Below are 20,023 nucleotides of genomic sequence, written 5' to 3'. Positions count from 1 at the left end.
AAAGATCGTGATCATATTTCAGAGGAAACAGGTGACCTCCTAACCTGATGTGTAATAGCCTTTATTGCCACCAGATACTGGATGGTTCGTTATTATCCCACAAAAGTAATATCTGAGACGCTGTGAATAATAGTCCAAATCCCCATTGTGGAATTTCCCTTTTTCATCAGCCTAGTTAAATTCACTCCTATATCATAACCAAAAAGGAGAACAGCGGTGTTATGATGTAGACAGAATAACTAAATTGTGTTTAAAAAGATACGGGGGAGGAATAAAGAGCTGAAGCAGGCGGACAGATATTAGAGAGTTTTGCATTCTAAAAGCAACAATGGAGACATTTAGCTGACAAAATTGGAAATATCATGCACCTGGGCAGAAAAATATGAGATTTAGGGACGTATTTAAGCCGCTCAACAAAATATGAAACTTGCTGAATTTACCTGTTCCGACCAAGAAGCAGGCCTGCCAAGAGGTCAGCTCGCTGTGGGGGGATTTTTATACAGACTTGCTGCAGTGAGGTGTTTCATTTGGTTGAGCCTTGGCTGGCCGGGCTTGTGCGGTCAGAATTAGAGTCACCTTGACAGAGGCGAATAGTTACTTACCAAGAATTTATCAGTAGAAAATCCAACTAAACTACGAACAGATGGGAAATATTGGATTTTACTTTTTTTTTTTATAATGAAAATATTGATCCTTAAAAAAAACAAAACAGTGGAAATGACTTCTTAATGACAGCCAGCAGTGTGTGAGCCGCGTGCTCATGTTATGATGGCCATCTTTGCCCTGTTGTGTGTGTGCAGTTCCCCATGAGGCAGAGCTAAGGATTTGCTCAAATCCACTCATTTAGTGTGCACTGCTCTCACTAGGCATTATTTGAGCAGTCTGACTTAGGCTTTAGCCCGACTTCAGCAGAGAAGTCAAACAGATGCCTATGGGTGACGACATGCTTGCAAAATGCAAACATGTGGATCTAAGTCGCAGCTCGTGTACATTCACAGAGAAGGAGGACTTAAAAGAAAAAAATTTGCTGGTTTGGATCAGCTGGAGGGCAAAGCAGAAACGAGGCACTGATGTGATCGGTGCTTAATGTTACACCGTGATTGCACTTGCTTGCGGAGGCGCCGACGGACAGCTGTGGACACCATGGATGAGTAGTTGTTCTTATTAAAACGGTCTTCTGGGACGACGCGTGCTTGTAAATCTACACAGGCAAGCCTGTGACGACAAATTTGAAGGCACGCCATGGCAGCGTGTAGCTTCGGTTTCACTGATGACAAAATTGGCATCGCTGTGACCAAAGGTGACTATCGTATATTCACGGACGTGAAAAGGGTAAAACATGCTTTAGGAGAGATATGTGGATTTGGTTGTCAGAGTTAGAGTGGGTTTGGTCCGATGGCATCAGGCACCAACCGAGACAATGAGTGTCTGCAACTCAGAAATAAAGAAATAAAAGAAAGAGTAAAGCAGCACAACTGAATGCAACAGAAACAACGACGGCGAGAAACCATGTGACTGAAACGGACAGAAAAGAAAACATGAAGACAAAAACAGAAAGGGTGATTTTCCACATCGATACCCTCCCCATCCACACCGCTGTGTCCACACTTGATTGTTGTCAAGGCAAACATGTTTTTAACCCATCCTGAACCGTGATCCTGCACCACAGTGAGCAGACACAAAGTTCTTACCACCTGACCAGAAATAGCCTCACACACATTTTCAAAACTGCACAGCCTGGCTAAACAAAGAATAAAAAAAAGATGGTTTTGATCATTGTGGCTAATTTATACATTTTTTAAGGGTGTGGCTGCTTCGAGATGTTTTTCAGTGTCGTACTAAACGAAACTGTCAGGACTGCATATGTTGTAACTAGCTAAAAGTAGCATCCCTTTTAATGAGCCTGGGAAGTGGCACCTCCTTATCCAAGCCGGCTACTCCACAATCGCAACACCTTAAAAAATAACAAAGAACAAATTCAAACTCGAGGACACATAAACATCCATGCTCTATACATTTTAGCGGAGCAGCTTAGATGGCTGCGAAAGCTTAATGATGACGTTGACAGTGTCCATCTTTTTACCCCCCTTCCTTGTTTTCTCTCTAAATGTTGCCACGCACAAGTTGACCTCCATGTAAGCACCACAGAAGACAGAAATGAATCATAGTGGTGCTTATTAGAGAGCTGTATATTTATCAGACTATAAGAGGTAAGCTCTCTAGGGTGATGCTAATGCATATGAGTCACAAGCATCTGTTAACAGCTGAACATTTTTGCACTGTAAAGCACTTTCATAACACACCAACTACAGGGCATTGTTTTGACCACATGCAGACTTTTGTAAGCTAATTGGCAACTCGCGTCGGTGAGCCGTACCTTATAATTTTAGACAAATTGGGTCATTTTCTTTCTTACGATCCCTACTTGCGAATGTTGTAATTTGACTGTGCAGCGCAAAGATTGAAACTGTATGCAAATGTATTGACATTTGAACAATTAAAGAGGCGGTTTTGATTTGCGTGGGTGTTAACTGCAGCACTGGGGGCTTTTATACAGTAGTATTTTGCAGTGCGGGATAAAATAAAAGATTTCCAAGGCTCACCTGTGTCCCATCCTGGAAATGTCACAGCTTGTTTTTACCCACTTTGGGTATAAAAGGCTTTGGAGATGCTTACGCGGTGGTTTGAGGCCACATATCAGAGCTTGGCATGAATACATTCTCCACAGAAATGGGTGCATAATGAGTTCTCTTTGGGAATACCTCATTCAAATCCATGTAATCATCTCACTTAAAAAATGCAACAAAGGAATGTGCCTTTTGCATTGGCTGCTATATGCAAGAAGGGAAACATGCAAGGAGCAAAACCACTTTATTATATTGACGTTGGTCAAAGCCACAAGAGGGACTTGCTGACCCATATAGCGTCCACTTCCAGTGGAGCTGATTGTTGAATCGGAGCCCATCCACTCCCACATAATCCTACAAGAGATGATCTTGTCTCTACACGAGCAATGCTATTGGACTTGACAAGAACCCAAATGTCTGTCGCATAAAGCCTCAGCATCACTTTGATGCTTAGCGTTCCATGACGGATCAAATCAAGTGACTGAGTTGTTTGTGCATTGAGAAATGGCAATAGAGCAGAAAGTGCAGTAAAAGTAAAGTTTTGGTCTTGCCCCTACCAATTCCATCAGCTTCTATTCATTCTCTGAGATTCCCTTTAAAAGTAGAACGACCTGCAGATATTAGTCAAAAGTTTAACACAGCCCTATAAATACTGAAAGCGTGGAACTATTTTGCATGTTGGATTCTTAGGGCTAAAACACTGTGCACCATATGGTGATTCAACAAATAGAAAAAGTAAGAAACTATTACTTTGCTGCTTAAATCCTCTTGTTACACGGTAAGTAACTACTGGATGTTTGTCTGACTGATAATGGGCCAAACTCATCATTCAGCAGCAGAATTTTGCAAGTTTGGGCCAGTTACTGCTACACTCATACACAAACACACCTTTGTGCGTGTGCATGTAGTCTAGGCTTTAGTGCATGAGAATGTTCTTTTAGTTTCCTTCTTTTTTCTTTGTCGCTGCTGCTAAAAACGTATAGGTTCAACTTTTAACACCACAAAAGCATTCTGATGGCTTGTTTCAGTGGCCAGTGATGCAGCCACTGAAACGAGCATAAAGATATCAAAGAGAGGGCGTCCTGTGACAGCCAGAAAAAATTGCCATCATTTATGTGTCAACATCAGCCATGTGGGAGGACAAGTTTATTGACATCTTGATGATCATCCTGGACCATTCTCCCTTGCTCTCATCGACTGCAACTCAACATACATTAGTCAGCAACAGGGCCAGGCTCATGTCTCATTTGTCAAGGGGAGAGAACTGAGTCCTTGTAGACATTAAAATAAAGATGAGAGAATAAGGAAACCCTAAGGAGAAGGAAATGCAGGATGTCAGAGACTGTATATTTCTTAACGTACTAGACAGGAAGTGAAGTGGGCTCTTTTTGATGCTTGAGAGGTATCTGTGTGAATAAACAAGCTAGCACAGTGTGATTTAAGACACACAGACAACTGGAGTGTATTCTTATATCAGGGCAGATCCTTTTAAAGCCTCTTATTTTGCTATCGGTGATCAGTGTCCATTTAACAAATGAAAAAGTTGATTGAGCATGCAGTGTGTGTATAAACAGCTTAATACGGGAAGCCATATCAGTTAATCTGGAAAGACAATGCTGACTGCTTCATAGTCAGTTTGCTGGTTATAAACACATAATGCACTAATTGATTCTCATTTGTTAGGAGAAAAAAATAACACGACCGCTTTTACAGTGACTGTCGGGAAATTTAAGGGAATGGCCCAAAACCAGCTTATTTTTGATTTCTTCAAATGAGTACGTGAATGTATGTTCAGGCATGACTAAAATAAGGTAACGGATTCTGACTGCAGAATACGCCTCAATTGTTCAAAATTTGTAGGTAAAACTCGATATATTGATAAAGTATTTAGTGGAAGAACTTCACGCAAGTTATAAAGATCATTTTTTAATTTTATTTGGCCAGTGAACCCTGTGCATTTTACCTCAGACCTGGTTTGCATTGCCTAGGCTGATGCTGTTCCACTTGCTGAACCCAGTCTAGCAGCCCTAGGCCGTGCCCTATCAATACCAAAGTGGACGAGCCAACGCATTAATAAATATTAAGCTCTTGGATAATCTGTGAAAAAGTTGCTTGACCTCTGTGGCTCATCATTAACTATGCTGAGCATTACGTGGACTTAGGATTCTGGGTGTGGAGGGATTAAGATAATTACCGTTATTATATTCTCAGCGTAAGGACGATTGCAAGCCTTGGCTGGTCTCCGCTCAGCTCTTGACAGCTAAATTAAAAACACATGCTGCCGATGTGACCCTGGATGATTGATCCGTCTCTTTTTTGTCTGCATCTCTTTCTGTCTTAAGGAGAACCTTGAATCCTTACACTTCAGCTAGAGACTGTAAAATGAAGTGGGGGGGTTCTCTCGCTTTTTTTCACTTTTTAATGGCCAACAGAGATTTCAAGTTTCAGCATCACTGGGGGAATTATCTAACCTTGCCCCAGGCCAGACTTTGCACCTGTCCAGACATGTATGTTTCCAGAGGTGAGAGTATCTCTCTCTCTTCCTGTCTTACTCACTCTCAAAAAAAAAAAAAAAGGAATATGCTAGCAGGGGTCCCTGGAGCCTTAGCACCAGGGACTCAGGGAACGCCCGGATGGTAAACCTCCCAAATCCCCATGATACTGATCCCTTATGATATGGTAACTGGCTTCGAGGTGTTGTTTACCACAGAGCCCCGCTCACTTCAATGCTTTCCTACACTCCAAAGCTTCCCATAACATATCTAGCACATATTAGATTCTAAATTAAAAATCAGTCAGCTGTGACACTTGATACATAGATGGGGATAGCAGAGGAATATAAAAGTGCACTTGACAGGAACTAAAATCACAATCTCAGCAATGCAATTTAACACTATTGTCTGCAGGAGAAATGATCGGGGCGACGGTTTCTTACCATGTGCCGGATCAGGCAGGCCAAACTCCAAGTTGTACCTCAGGATGTAAAAGTTATTCCACACATAGAGCTGGTTATCTCGCGGATTATAATCCACAGCTGCAATGTACTGGTACTGGTTGGGAAAGTGGATATCAACGTATTCCCCACGGTTCTGTTTGGTATTGTAAATATAATCAATCAGGCTCTTGCTGACTTCACTTTCATTGTCTTCGTAGGTGGAGCGGACCACATAGAGTACTCCACAGACCATGAAGGCATTGGAGGCTGAGCGCTTGTCATAGGTCGTTTCCCAGGTAGCTTCAAATCGTAGCGTGTAGGGGTTCAGCTGGCTGATCACCATCATACCATTGTTCTGCTCTGTGGCATAAATCACCCACAGCCCGTTCTCATCCACCGCCAGGTCAATGTCTGTTTTTCCTCCCCACTTGTAGGGCGACGTGTCGTGGTAGTTGGCGTTGTTGATGATCGCCTCACCGCTTTTGATTCGAGTCCGCAGGTCAAACTTCACGATGTTTCGGGTACGCTCCTTGTTGAAAAACACCGCCCCGTCGTAGACCACAAATCCAGTCCCATCCACCCGGTGCGGCAGCTTGTAGGTGATGGTTTGACGGGCATTTTGAAAGTCATCCAAGGAGGAGTACTCGATTAGAGTGTCTGTTCGGTACGGAGTCCAAGGCATGAAGTAGATTTTGTCGCCGGCTTGCAGTGGGTCTTTGCACCAGGCTCCAGCTTGCTGCTCCGCTTCAAATATAAAGGAAGGTTCACCGACAGCTTTCAGAGTCCCAGGACAAAGAAAAACTAGCAATGGAGAAAGAGTAGAATGAGAAGCAGAAAGGTTAAAATGTGAAAAGCATATACATATATATATACACGCTTAAATAGCCGATTTAATAGCTAATTTCTTCATTTTGTTTTACAGGTTGTCCAATAAGAGTGGGGACAAACACATATCAACGAGTGGCCAAAACACAACTAACATCTATAGCCAATATGAGGACGTTTTGTGCATAGAAAGAAAAAATACAAAGAAATAGAAAAGTTATTAAGCATAATGTTTAAATATGTAGTAGTCGGAAACGAAAAGAAGACTGGCCTCATAGACATTAACTGTTGAGTAAAACACAAATGAGGGGAAAACATAACAGAAACAAAACTTAACATAACAATTGGTCCTGTAAATAAAAGTATGCAGCCAACTAAAGTCACTTGGCAACAGACGGGAGAGGTTATGACAGAGCAGGAGTCAACGGAGTCTGCAAAATGTGTATACTCTGATGTCTCAGTTACACCACCTATTCTAATGGTATATACCTGAGAGGCTCGTCATTACGAAGTGGTGCAAATATCACAATCATTCAAATTGAAAAGTAATAAAAAATGTTTGGTTTCTTTTCTTTGAAAGGGTCTCTTGAGGTGTTTTTGGTTGTTGTCTGAGGTAAAGGAGGCATAAGAATCAACGGAGAAAAGAGCAGCAAGTGGTCTGGTGAGAATAATGGGGAAAACAGTGAGAAGGGTAGGGATCTTGAAGAGAAAAGGGACAGTTGATAGCAAAAGCTTGAAAAGAAGGCCAGGAAACACTGTTACCATGGCATGCTATGGAAAAGGGTTTAGAAGCCAAGCAATATGAGATTCTGCTGAGTAGCAAAGCACCCAGGGAGAATGAGAAGAGGACGCCCCTATGGACTGCAGCCAATATTCCCCCATTTACATCTTTTGGCTGCTTGTGTACCGTCTTTATATGGCCAGCTTTACTTCCCTTGTAGCACTACACTGGCTGCTAACGTTACAGTTGGGGGGTGCGGAGGTTCTGACGATAACGTCTGCAATGGGTTTCTAGAGGCCACCATCGGAAAATAGGTAACTGACAACTAGATGCCACAAAACAAGGAGCTAGGGTTTGGGTCGTGTCTGTTATTTACCTTTTTGCTCCACTTCTATTTTAAGCGTTGGAAGAGAGAATGAAAGGGGTGCAAGGGAAAAAAACAGATTAATATGAATTAAGTGTCATCGCCACGATTACATATGCAGAAACACGTTATGAGACATGGAACAAGACGGGTACACCTATTAGAAACAGGAAAGTTGTGAGAAAGATGACACACAGACGTCAAAGTCCTGTCTCAGAAAAAGGGTTAGATTAGAGCACCAAAAACTGTGTGGTCACATTTGGCGTCATGACTAATTGTCAAAGTAGTTTTGTAGCAAAGTGGTGGGTGGATTTTTTTTTTCATTGGCAAGTGAGAAAATTGTTATTAACATACGTTCAGTTTTATATCCACGACTCTAACCATTTCAGAAAAATCTCTCTTTAGTTAGAAATATGGTAAAAATTTGCATAAAGTAAAAGTCACATTTTTGTCTCTCAAAGAAACTGAAACCCTGTCTTACAGTTGGACAGATCACACGATACTTTCTAGAGTGTGACTTTTCATTCCCTTAAATCCACTCACCACCAAAACTCAATCAAGATTGATTATTTCCTTTTTCTAAGTGGAAAGTTGTACAAATACACTGCTCAAAAAAAGGTAAAATTTAGGGAGCAATCCATTTCACCTGCTTTGGTGCAATGAAAGCTACAACAGGCACACCGGAGAGGCAACAACATGACAACAGTTTAGCAGGTGGTGGCCACAGACCATTACTCTCCATGTCCTTCCTGCACCACGTTTCTCTGCTTTTGCTTTTTGCTAGCGTCCTTGTCAACACTGTTATCACGAGACGCTCCATGCAGCACATTCAGGTTCCTGTAGGAGCGTATGTTATGAGAACTGGACAGGGCCTCCCCAATCCCAGCCCTACAAAATGACCCCAGTAGGCTATTAATACGAATACCAAACGGTCACACGCCATGAAGACGGGACTAGGGGCTGACGTCCTTTGGTGTGGCCTTTAGCACAGTGCAGCTTGATTGGCATTCACCAGTGAACATCAGAATTGGCGTGTTCTCCGCTGACACGCCATGAGAGCAGCTTCACACTGAGTACAAGTGACAGACGTGAAAGAATCTGGAGATGCCTTGGTCAGTGTTATGCTGCCTGCAGTAGCACTGAGCATGAGTGCTTAGCAGTGGGTCAGTGATGGACTGGGGAGGCATATCCTTGGACAGCTGCACAGACCTCCACATGCTAAACAGCTGATCACTGTTAGGTACCAGGATGAAATCCTCAGACCCACTGTCAGACCTTATGCTGTTGCTGTGGGTTCTTCTAGTGTATAGGTAATTCCTGGACAGAGGCATCGATGCCATTGACTGGCCTTCATTTCCCCAGACCTGAATCCAACTGAGAACCTCTGGGAGCACCCAGACTGTCTCGGATGTCACTGATGAAATGATCCAGGTCTAGAAGGAGATCTGCCAGGTCACCGTCTGCTATCTCACCCAGAGCCACACTATGACACCAGTTGAAGCAGCCTCTAATTTCAATTTTAAACTTTGATTGGTGGTATAATTTTGAACCTTGCCTGCAAAGGGTTTATGAATTACACATTTTATATCAAAAAAGCTTTTCTATGTGTGATTTAAGTGGGGGGTTTTTGAGCAGTGTAATTGATTACATCGTGTTATTCAATTAAAGCAGGTTTTAATATAATAAAGATCCAATTTCAATTTTGTGGGAAAAATACAATGCAAAAGTCTCCATGTAACATTTTTATCATTATTTTCACTTTTAAAAAGATGAAGCCATGCACAAATAAGTTCATTGCAGACCAAGGGAGCAGGTAATCACTGTAAATTGTTGGAGCAAAATGCATGAATATACCTCTCGTGCACTCACTGTGGAAAAATGTATTTAATTTTATGTTCCATAAGAGCGTGCGCAATCTGAATAGATGTTTTTGTGTCCATATGAGTCTGCTATAAATTAGCCATCATGAGCGCATTCAAACAAGGCACTCTGAATGCACTTGTGCTAATAAGCATTATTCAGTCCATTAAACTGAGATGTCAATAGCCGATAAAACATTTCACATTTCACTAAAACTTAAAAAAAAAAAAAAGAATTCCATATGCATTGCAAGTGAGTGGCTTCTAATTCTGAACTGCAACAATACAATAATGGAAAATATATATAGAGAGAGAGAGCAGTATATAAGCAAGGTACATCTAAAGCCTAGATCAGACTGGACAATTCAAGACAGTACAGCAGTAATCTGTTTGTGTTGAATGTACACTGTTTAAGAGGTAACAGTGTTACAGAAAGGGAAATCCAGTCAGTGGTATTTGTACATGAACGAGAGAAAAACTGTGAGTGAGATATCAAAACAATTCTGTCACTCTGCCCTTAAAAGGCAAAAACCTGATTTAAATTTGGCTGATCTGAAATTCAAGGTAAAGAAAATTAGATTTTATTTTAACTGCTTCTTCACATCATGAGCTGTGACCAAGAGACCGAGCAGCTTATAGTGTTCGAGCACACGGTTTCAGTGTCGTTTTGTTTTTTTAAATTGTGTTTTGGACCTTAATTTATCCTCCAAGATCAAACTTCAAATTCAGCGCTCACTATTATGTCCTGATGTGTCAAGTAGTTAGAATGAGACCTCAAAACTTCAACGAGAACAATGAGAAAACCTTGAAGTGGAAATCAGCAAAAATTTAAATTAGGTGTGTCTTTGGCTTTTTTGGGTGGAGTTAAGGAACCTGGTATTTATCAAATGGTACTCTTATTTAAGTGAGTTTTATTTCTTTTAATTTTGAACTTTTATGAAGCGTCAACAACAAAGTAATATCTATGTGCGGAGTGTTTGAAGTGCACTCGTACTTTACTTCACTGATTCAACGATTATTTCTGCACACCTCTGATCTTGTGCCCTTCAGTCTACATTCCTATGTGTTTGTGACTGTCTGTTTTTCACAAAAAGCGTTAACGTGATCATACATTTTTATCCGAGGCCTGCAACACTCCTTTTGTATACATGTTCACATTAAAATTTGAATCCGTCACAAACTGTTGAGTCTGATCTTGGCTTCTGTGGCAAAAAAGAAAAAAAAAATCTATGAAGCTTGCGATTCAAAAGGATCCACAAATGAATGCACTCCATTCTGCAGAAGAAATTCAAGTGTGCTGCACCTAACTAAGAGATCTCACATGGATAGGAATCAAACAAACTAACAACAGTTCTCAGAAGCTGCCTCAGCCACACAAAATAGAAGAGGTGAGAAGCAGACGGAGAGACACGGGTGAAGGAAATCTGGAAAGAAAGGGAGAACACATGACCGAAGACCTGATGATGTAAGTAGAAATGTAAAAATAGAAACAGCAATCAGTGTGATCAGAAATCGGTCAGTGGATGAAGAGAGTGAGTCAGATACCCAGGAGGTTTCCTGCAGATTGCACAGGGGAAGGGAAGAAATTAAGTCAGTTTATATACAGCAACATTACAACAAGCATGAGACACATTCGAATCCACATTTAACCCAGGAAACTACATTCTTTTCTTTTCTAGGGAATTCTTGCTTTTTAAGAAGTACTTGTAATTAAATAACCCCGGTTAATAATCTGGCTTTCTATTATTTTGTGAACACATGTCTGCTGTCAACTCAGTTAGGTATCCTGGTGTTGAATTGAAGCATTAAATTAAATATACTCAAGAAAAAGGAAGGGGTGGGAGGTGTGAGGGGGCTAAACAAAGCCATCAAAGAGGACTCGATGCTCATGCTGTATTTTTTATCCTATTTTTCCTGTTCTGGCCAACACTGTCACTCGGAGCTGAGGGGTTTACCTGTACTAACAGGTGATGAAAATGAAAATATTAGCAATGAGGCCTGCTTATGCCAACTGGCACGACTCTGCAGTTTTACAAGTAAGAATAGAGAAGGAATCATCCTCTTTTTTTCCCACCGATTCGAAATTGCTTGCATAGAACAATCTTAATAAAGAAACATCGAGGCTTTTATGTTGCCTGATTCAAGCAATTACTGGAGCCAATTCAAAGGGTGACTCAGTGCCAGGTGAAGACAAAATTTACATCCTTGGCTGGAATATGAAGCTAATGCTACTAATGAGGGCAGTTCATGACAAGAACCAAATTATAAAGCCAAAGGAGGAAAATGGTTGGAATGTAGGTAAGTCATTGCACACGCTGCTTGCACAGAAGTGTAATTATGCAAAGACTTGGAAAATAGACCGAATGGATTAAATACATTCAGCTGGTGAGAAAAAAAACAACATTTTAAGTCTTCTGTTGTGTAACTGCTACTTGTGTTTCTTGGGGACAGTGAGATTTTGAGGGGTGGTAGTTACCGGGCTAAACGAGGACACTGTCTTTGGTCCCCTTGCTGATCAGCTTAATGGGGATTTCAAGTGTTCTTTTGAAAAACATCTACTCAAGTCTGCAAATCCGGGGGTTCCTAAGCTTCTGGACTGCTGAAATGTTGTTAATCATGAACCTTTCTATTTGGCATATGATCTATTCAATCTGCATTAGTCTGACTCTACAAAATGAGATGCATGGATTAATATTATTTTTTTGCTGACGGCTGAGGAGACAGAGGATTGGTTACAGGAGAACAACAAAACAGGCAACTTTCCTATAAATCAAAGTCTATCACTGTTTACAGTAGGGGTTGAATAGGAAAGGCTGGACTGGGCTTGTGTGGACTGAATCAGACTGGGAGAACACTATACACTTACCAGGGCAGTTGCGATAGGATACATTCTGTGTTCTTGGTCCTATTCTGGTTGGGCATGGACCTTGAGAAGCAAAAAGATGGGGCTACAGACATGCATGTTTGAAACTGTTTAGAGTGAGGACTTGTTTTTATTTTCATTGGTTAGACAGACTTTTCTAGGGCTGAGAGTCCTTGGTCAGAAGTTTATTTTTCACCACCACACTAGCAGCCTAGACTGTTTCCTCTGCGAGATGTGAAGGCAAAAGACAATCATAACAGCGGGTGGACACGAGTGCACCTTGAGGTTAATCCTACTATTAAAGTTTGCGGCATCACAGCAAGACGTAGAATCAATACGTTGCTTGACTATAAGGTGAGCTCCCCCTAGCCTCTCTAACCCCCCCAAAAAAGAAAGAAGGTAGCAGTTGAGTGCAGTCTGAGGTAGGACCTCCAGGATTCGTCTTTCCTCAGTAAGTTGGACTCGAATGCCCATTACTGCTTATTCCATGTTTAATTACAGGTCCTCAAAGCCTCAGAGAGGTTAACCTTTAAGTTGTAATGAGTTTCACCATCTAATGATGTTCACTAATGCATTCCAATTCAACACTAAGGGGAACAGCTTAAGCAGGTTTACTGGTAATGAGCAGCGTTGAACAGATGTGTTAAGGAGAAACAGAATACAGGTGTTTTATTTCTACTTCTATTTCATTTCTGTTTTGAGCTGAATCAAGACTGCAACACATCCAAAGACATCAGAGTGCAAAATACTCATTTGGATCTACAAGAGCTGCCAAATACTATTGTCCCATCACCCCGACTCTAATTATTTCAGTTCCACCTGATTAGTGATTCTGGCAATTCATCTAAATCTTTGTCATTAATCAGTTTGTAAAGGTTACACGGGGGAATTTCCTTCACGAATTGCAAATGAACATGGCAGCTTAAAGGACAAAGGAGAATTTTAATACAAAGGGCAATCTAAAGATTGTTTGGAAGCTGAATGGCAATGAATATTTTAACACCAGAGGAACAGACAAAATGTTAACGCTATCTCTTTACATGAAATATTAGCTTGTTGACTTATGAGTGGAGCTATTTTGTTCTGTTACATAATGAAACATCTGCTAACATATTTCAACACCTGTTGTGCGAATGTATATTAAGCCATCAAGGTGAGCTGTGCTTATGCCTGATAGACTTCTCCGTACAAGACTTGAGTAATGAAACACTGTCTTGCTATTAAGGAGAGTCAGCATGACTTCCTCTGCCCTCCCTCTAGTCTGCTACCTCATAACCAGGCTTGTCGATCTGCTGGAAACACAGTGAGCACATCAATAATAAGGGCCGTGTGGAAGAGGACCAAAGGGTTTTACAGGTCATATTTCATGAAAAGTTCACAGTGACACAGATGGAAGAAGAGAAGGAGAAATAGGGTGTTGGAAGGTGTTGCAGACAAAGAAAGGAGACTGTCTGGAAGAAATGGGACAGAATATGGTACAACAGGAGGAGAGACAGAGGGCAAGGAGGAAGGGGGGAAACGATGGGGAAGGGGTGTCGGGAGAGAGAAAAGGGAGAGTTTACAATTCATGACAGAAGGGCCATACTTACTGTAGGGAACACACTCATACTGGACCTCCAGGTATTTGTAGGTCCCTGGGCAGGGGTCGGGGAAGACATCTGATCCCGTGATTACAATGCACTGGGTCCGATTGTTGCATCTGACGAGAGAAAACACAGGAAAGAAACATTCACTGCTTTGTTCAAATTCATCCAGTCTCAAGCAAACTCGGCAACTGAAGGAAATCCCAGAAAGTTGACTGTGTTCATCTGGATGTAGTGTTCTCAGTTTGACAGGGACAGAATCAGCTGTCTGGGATTTCCTTCCCTGGGTGATTAAGCGTGTATCGAGACAAACCGAAGGACATAAAAGCATAAATATTAAAGCGCTGTGTGCCGGTTCTTTTCAACGGCTCTTAACTCATGTTCAGGCTGGGAAATATTCAAATTCTATCAACAAAGAAATAAAAAGAGTAACGCTCAGCAAGATGTAGCCATGCTATTGAATCTGCGAGCACTAAAGATATGACCAGTTCCAGTGCTTTTCACTCTGTACATGCCTGTTGGATCTTTGCCATCAGGTTCATATAAAAGAGGTCTTTTGTGTTGTATTTCTTTTAGATAGTGGATAATCTGTCTGAATGTGTATATGTCAAGGAAAAATCCAGAAGCCTCTCTTATATTTTTAGTCCCTTAACATAACACAGCATCACCTGTCTGGTAAAAAGCTGGTCAGCACTGAACTAAATGCAGAGTTCCCCTTCGGACTCAGTACAACACATACAGTGTGAGATATCATGCCCCGCATCACATGTCCTGGTTGAAGACATCTCTCTTTGCAGCTTTAAGGCAGATGACCTATGATAACACACGCGAGGCCCCGTCTGCACATGCACACCTTTTTATAAACACCTCTAGCTAGCGACAGCTTGTTAGCCGTGCTGTCTGCCAACTTGAAGTCATCTGAACTCCTCTGTTGTTGTTAATAGAGTGCAGTTTGGAGGGAGTTGTCATCATGCTTAAATTCAAACTAACTTCTGCATGTGTTGTGGTTTGTTAAATGTCAAGCTGCTTGCATGCAGTTGAAACTTTGTGGGAGGAAAAAAAAAAGCAACAAATTATTCTAACACTGTCAGATGCAGCCAAAAAAAATGTAAAAACTAAACGGTGGGTAAATAAAATTAACAATACAATGATCAACTTTACAGTCCTTGCATTGCATCGCTGGTATGTGTCAAAGTCAATATCCATGACACACACCAGCAATGCAATGCACGGACTGACTTTGACACGTACCAGACATAAGACGTTGTTAGGATGTCACCATAGCAACAGAACTCCCTTAGAAAAAATGTGCTAAATCACACCGTAAAATTGCTCCGTCGCAGCTCGAGGAACATGACAACGACCCTCGGGGATCATTGGACCACAGAAGTCCCCGGTAACGGGGAACATGCTTACTTAATAACAACTGTTTTTTGATTGGATTCATCTTGTCTAATTACCTAATATGTGTCTGTCAGGTTTAAATAGCTGTGGGTGTTTTGTGAACGGATGCCAAATGCTATCATTTTGCTGTAAAGCATATTTACCTATGGGTATAAATAAAGTCACCTTGAATGCTCAGTAATGGCTCTGGGAACATGACCCATGGGAGCAGCACTGCCTTCATATCCTCCAGACCCCAATCCAGTGCACCACAACAAGCCCAATCCAAGGACGTCCCATTCTAGAACCCCCGGGATCCTAAGACCCGGATCCCGCAGGGTAGCCCTGTGATTCCATTTTGTTTTGTTAGCAGAAGAGGGAACCGCACATTATGTGGCACTAGTTTTAATGTTGCAGCTGACTGTGGCTCACTGTAAATACAGTACTGGACTACTGCACAGGAACCTCATGTGATCTTTACCCCCCACACTGGTCTTTGGTGGGGTGAGTTTTGCACAGGATAAACAGTCTCTGTGTGTTTCACTCAAATGTCCTGACTTATTGATTGAGCTTCCTCTGAATGGGCCTACATGCTGAGTAGCTTTATGAGGCACCCAAAATGCCATCAAAGGTCTCATTAATAATAACTGCAGCATCTGAAATTGCAGATCCCACAAGACCAGACAATATGAAATGTGTCATTTCTTAAAAATAAGAATAATAATATTAGATATCTTGTTTATAATTTCAACAGCCCTTACAGTAGTGTCAGAAGTACATTTCAGTCACTGCCTTTAACATCTGGAGAGGATCTTCTGAGGTTCAGGGAGTTGTAGGAGACCACCATCTCGCTACACTGAAATCATGATAATGACATCAATACCCTGAGCTAGCCGTCTTTGCTTCCAAGGGGACTTGAAATTCTATTGGCAATGTGAGGAGCCGGATCGATAACCCCGTTCTGCTGATTTAGCAGAGACCAGAGATAATATTTGTTTCTTCTTATCACAGACCAGTGCGCCCATTTACAGCAGATCATTGGAAAATGTATTACTGGTTGCACTGTATTGTGCTTTGGGTTTTGCTTTTGTTTTGGGCTGGAGACGTAATCGCTGCTCTGTGTCCAAATGTTATTAATATATTATTAGGTATCTCAGTGGAACAGAGTTGGTTACTGTTGAGGGGCACAGTGATGAATTGACGTAGGGGCTGGACACTGGTGCCGCTTTAGTTTTTGCTTAAAAACAAACCTACAGAGTTTTAGCTGAGTATCAGGAATGCATGCAGGGCGCTGGGACTGAGATTTACAACACACAACTGTGTCCAGAACAAAGTCGGAACAACAGAAGGGAACATAATTAGACATCGCTCATTCATGTTCCTCTGCATTTCTACAAATCATGCTGACTGAAAGAGTTCATAAATGTTCATAAATGTTTTTGATAGAGAACACCTTCTTATTTTGACTGAGAAGCACAAATGGGGTTTTTTTTCCTTCTTTTTCCTTTTGGCAATTTTAATACAGCACATTTTATTACAGAGCAAATCAGCATAAACACACATTTGTTTCCACATCTGTGTGCATCTGTGTTTAGTGCAGATTTCAAGGGGCATTTCACTTTATTAATGACCTCCGTGAGTGATAACAGATGAAAATATCAGCATATTATAGTTGTATTTATGGAAATGAATGACTGTTTTGAAATTAAAACATGCACTTCATGCTGGGACCATAATACGCTGCTTGTTTTTGTGGCTAATATTTCTCGAGTCTGTAGCAGTTTCCATATATTATATGGTCACTTTGATGATTGTTTTTCCTTTGCTCATGCATAAGCATCTCATGCAGGAGCAATATAAATCACCGTGCTTTATCTATCAGATACCAACGAGACTGGGAAATGAATGCATACTTTATGTTACGGGTATGAAAAAGAATTAATTCAAAAATAAAATTTGTGACACTAATGAGACACCGGCCTGCCATCATCACTCAGGCAAATGCGTGAAACGACAGGACATAAACACAAAAAATTCTCATATTTCTCATGAAACAATGTTGACATAAGTGTTGATGGCTCTTTCTGATATATTGCCCTAATTTTAGAGCAGCGGAGCAGGGGGCTCCCTCGTCTGTGGGATTGTGTGACTGTGATGCCTGTCTCCTCAGTGAAACCTCAGGCATCCCCTGAGACCAATTGAGAAAAAAAAAAACCCTAATGACTTGTGCTGTGCATAGTTCTAACCCTCATTTTGAGAGAGAGCACGTAATAGAAATTCCTCCCATAAAAAAGTTCAGCATTTTGGATTTGGTAGGGCGCAGGTCTCAAAGTGCACACTAATTAAATGCATGTACAGTATGATCTTTTACTACTCTTAGGCTATATAGTAATTAATCATGTACATAATGATTATTAAGTCAAAGGAAGCATTCCTCCGCTTTCTTTGAGATTTTGAAACTTTCTATGACTATCTTGATTGCTCAGCAGGATTTCACTGAAGCAAAAGTGAAGAGACTACCAATTTATGTTTTAGCTTTTAAAAAGACTTAAAGAAGTTAATAGTAAATATACTATTTCGGAGGCAAAATTATAATTATTATTATTACTCATTTTTGGGGGTTGTTTGTTCCTGCTGTGCCTATACAGACGAGTGTATGTGATGCAGTCATATTTTAGGAAACTTTTACATCAAACATAGGTTGGCTGAGAATAAGTAAGTACATAATTAAATTAGTAAGTAAGTAATTAGTAAATAATACATTTCAAAGTGTATAAAAGACTGAAGAGATAAAAAGTCTTAGAGGTCACAGACTCCAATAAAAACTAGCTCTTTCTCTTCCTCTTCAGGGTGTTGCTCACAGATACTTTGAATGGGAAAATATCTAGAATATATACACATATATCTAAATTTGTTCCAGAATGAATGAATGAATACATTTCAAAGCAAAGCCAAGTCTGAAGAGATAAAAGAAGTAGAGGTCAGAAGCTTAAATCAAAAGGTTATATCTTTCTCTACTTATTTGTGGTATTTTCTTACAAATAATTTGAATTTGAAAATGTCTCGAAAATATGTATTTAAATTAGTCTCAGAATGTAAAATCAGATCACCAATTTTCTTGACGTAAAACTAAAGCGACTGCAGGAGAGAGCATGATTCTGCTTTGATTGCCTCCATTTCTCCCACCGGCCTTTTAATCACACTGAAGTGTTCCAAATGTAATCCCATCACATCTCTGACCTTTTGGGAGACATCAGTACAATTAGAGTGTGCTGCTTGGATTTCATGTAAATCTCTTTTAAATATGAGCTCCGTCTCAGGGCAGTGGGAAAGAAAGCAATAAGATACCAACAAGGTGAACTGCTAGTACTCGCTGATACCATGTATCCACCATATTTAACCTTTTGCTATGACATCATAAAGCATGTCAGAGGAATGATGGGCCTTGAGGATAATATGTTCATTTAATAATAAATCATGATAACATACAAAAACAAACATAGTGGGAGGTCTACAGCCTTCTGAAATCCTAACATGCCTGTTTTTTATAACTGTGTTATTTTAATAAACTATGCTTTGTATCATGTCAAGCTTTCAGTTTATACGTTTATATTCCAGTTTTACTTTTATGACAAATATGTGGAAATATACTGCATAATTAGAAATTTGGGGATTTGGTCGTCACACATTTCATCATCAGATTAATCACAACCACAAAATTCAAATTCAAATTCAAATTCAAATTCAAATTTTATTTGTCACACACACACAACCATACACAGTATGACATGGGGGTGAAACCACGAGGTAATACCGAAGATAAACCTTTAAATATTTAATAATAATAAAAGAAACTACAAAAAATGTGTATTTAGACTGTGTGTGAGTGAAGAAATTTGCTTTAAAAGAGAGAAAAATAGATGACCGGAGAAAAAGCCCTGAAATGTTGAAATATTTTAATTATATTCAATTTTGAATCAGAACAATTGCAAACTGATTTAAAGGAAAACGAAACTAAATTAAAAACTTTTAAAGCAGTGTAGAAAGTAAATCTTTTATTACCATTTTTGCATGTGTCACATCAAGTGCCGGTCACGTGACTGGTTTATTTTAGACTACCGGTAAGATGTCCCTTAATTGCTTAATCTCAGATCATTTTGCACCCACTTCTCGATTTTCTATCCTTCAACTCACTGAAAGCCAAAGCAGCTATTTGTAATTCATAATAAAAAAAATAAAAAAATACAGTAGCACCAGCAGCAGTAGCAAAACAATCGCTGTGTAACTGGAGGAGAAAAGCGACATGAGTGAGGGGAGCACATTACAGAAAAAGGCACAATCTACTTCCTGGTGCTCCCAGTTTGAATTTCAATCAAATTAGCATCTCTTAAACTCAAAGTGACCCGTCTAGCTCCATTTCATCTGAAATGCTGATGAGGTTCATGGCACAATTATCAAGGCAGACATCTCTCTCAAGAGGCAAGCCTGTTGATAGCAGACAGGCCATTGAAAAATTAAATCATTTCCAAGGCCAGAGAATAGCAGCAAAGGGAAAAAAAATCTGGTGCGAACACACACACACACACACACACACACACACACACACACACACACACACACACACACACACACACACACACACACACACACACACACACACACACGTGTGTACAGTATAGTCTTTATAAGTATAACCAGCTCCAGTATCAGTATATATAGACCAGTTTATAAGGGGGTGGCCCAATAATGCTGCAGGAAATAGGTTGTTAGAAATTAACCATTAGCATCGCTTTCAACTCACAATCCAGCCCAATATCCGGGTGAGACATCCCAGAAACTTATAATTACTGTCATATGCTTGTG

The 20,023-nt window shown here is 40.5% G+C and overlaps 1 protein-coding gene across 36 annotated transcripts in view; it reads right to left on the bottom strand.

Moving 5' to 3' along the window:
- Positions 1–20,023, bottom strand: part of adgrl2a (adhesion G protein-coupled receptor L2a) — a 91,018-nt gene that overhangs the window by 29,040 nt on the left and 41,955 nt on the right. For 28 of the 36 annotated variants that reach the window (XM_026194656.2, XM_080290233.1, XM_080290239.1 and 25 more), the window contains exons 4-6: positions 13,784–13,893; positions 12,198–12,257; positions 5,563–6,363 (exon numbers count right to left, since the gene is read on the bottom strand). In XM_026194656.2, coding sequence (XP_026050441.1) covers positions 5,563–6,363; positions 12,198–12,257; positions 13,784–13,893 — 971 coding nt within the window. Of the gene's footprint in view, positions 1–5,562; positions 6,364–7,484; positions 9,941–12,197; positions 12,258–13,783; positions 13,894–20,023 lie in introns of those variants that run through there. The other 8 variants (XM_026194661.2, XM_026194685.2, XM_026194678.2 and 5 more) reach the window with 2 other exon arrangements.

Source organism: Astatotilapia calliptera, chromosome 15 (genome assembly GCF_964374335.1).
Source record: "Astatotilapia calliptera chromosome 15, fAstCal68.1, whole genome shotgun sequence".
Classification (NCBI taxonomy): domain Eukaryota; kingdom Metazoa; phylum Chordata; class Actinopteri; order Cichliformes; family Cichlidae; genus Astatotilapia; species Astatotilapia calliptera.
This window is presented reverse-complemented; position numbering and strand designations above follow the sequence as displayed.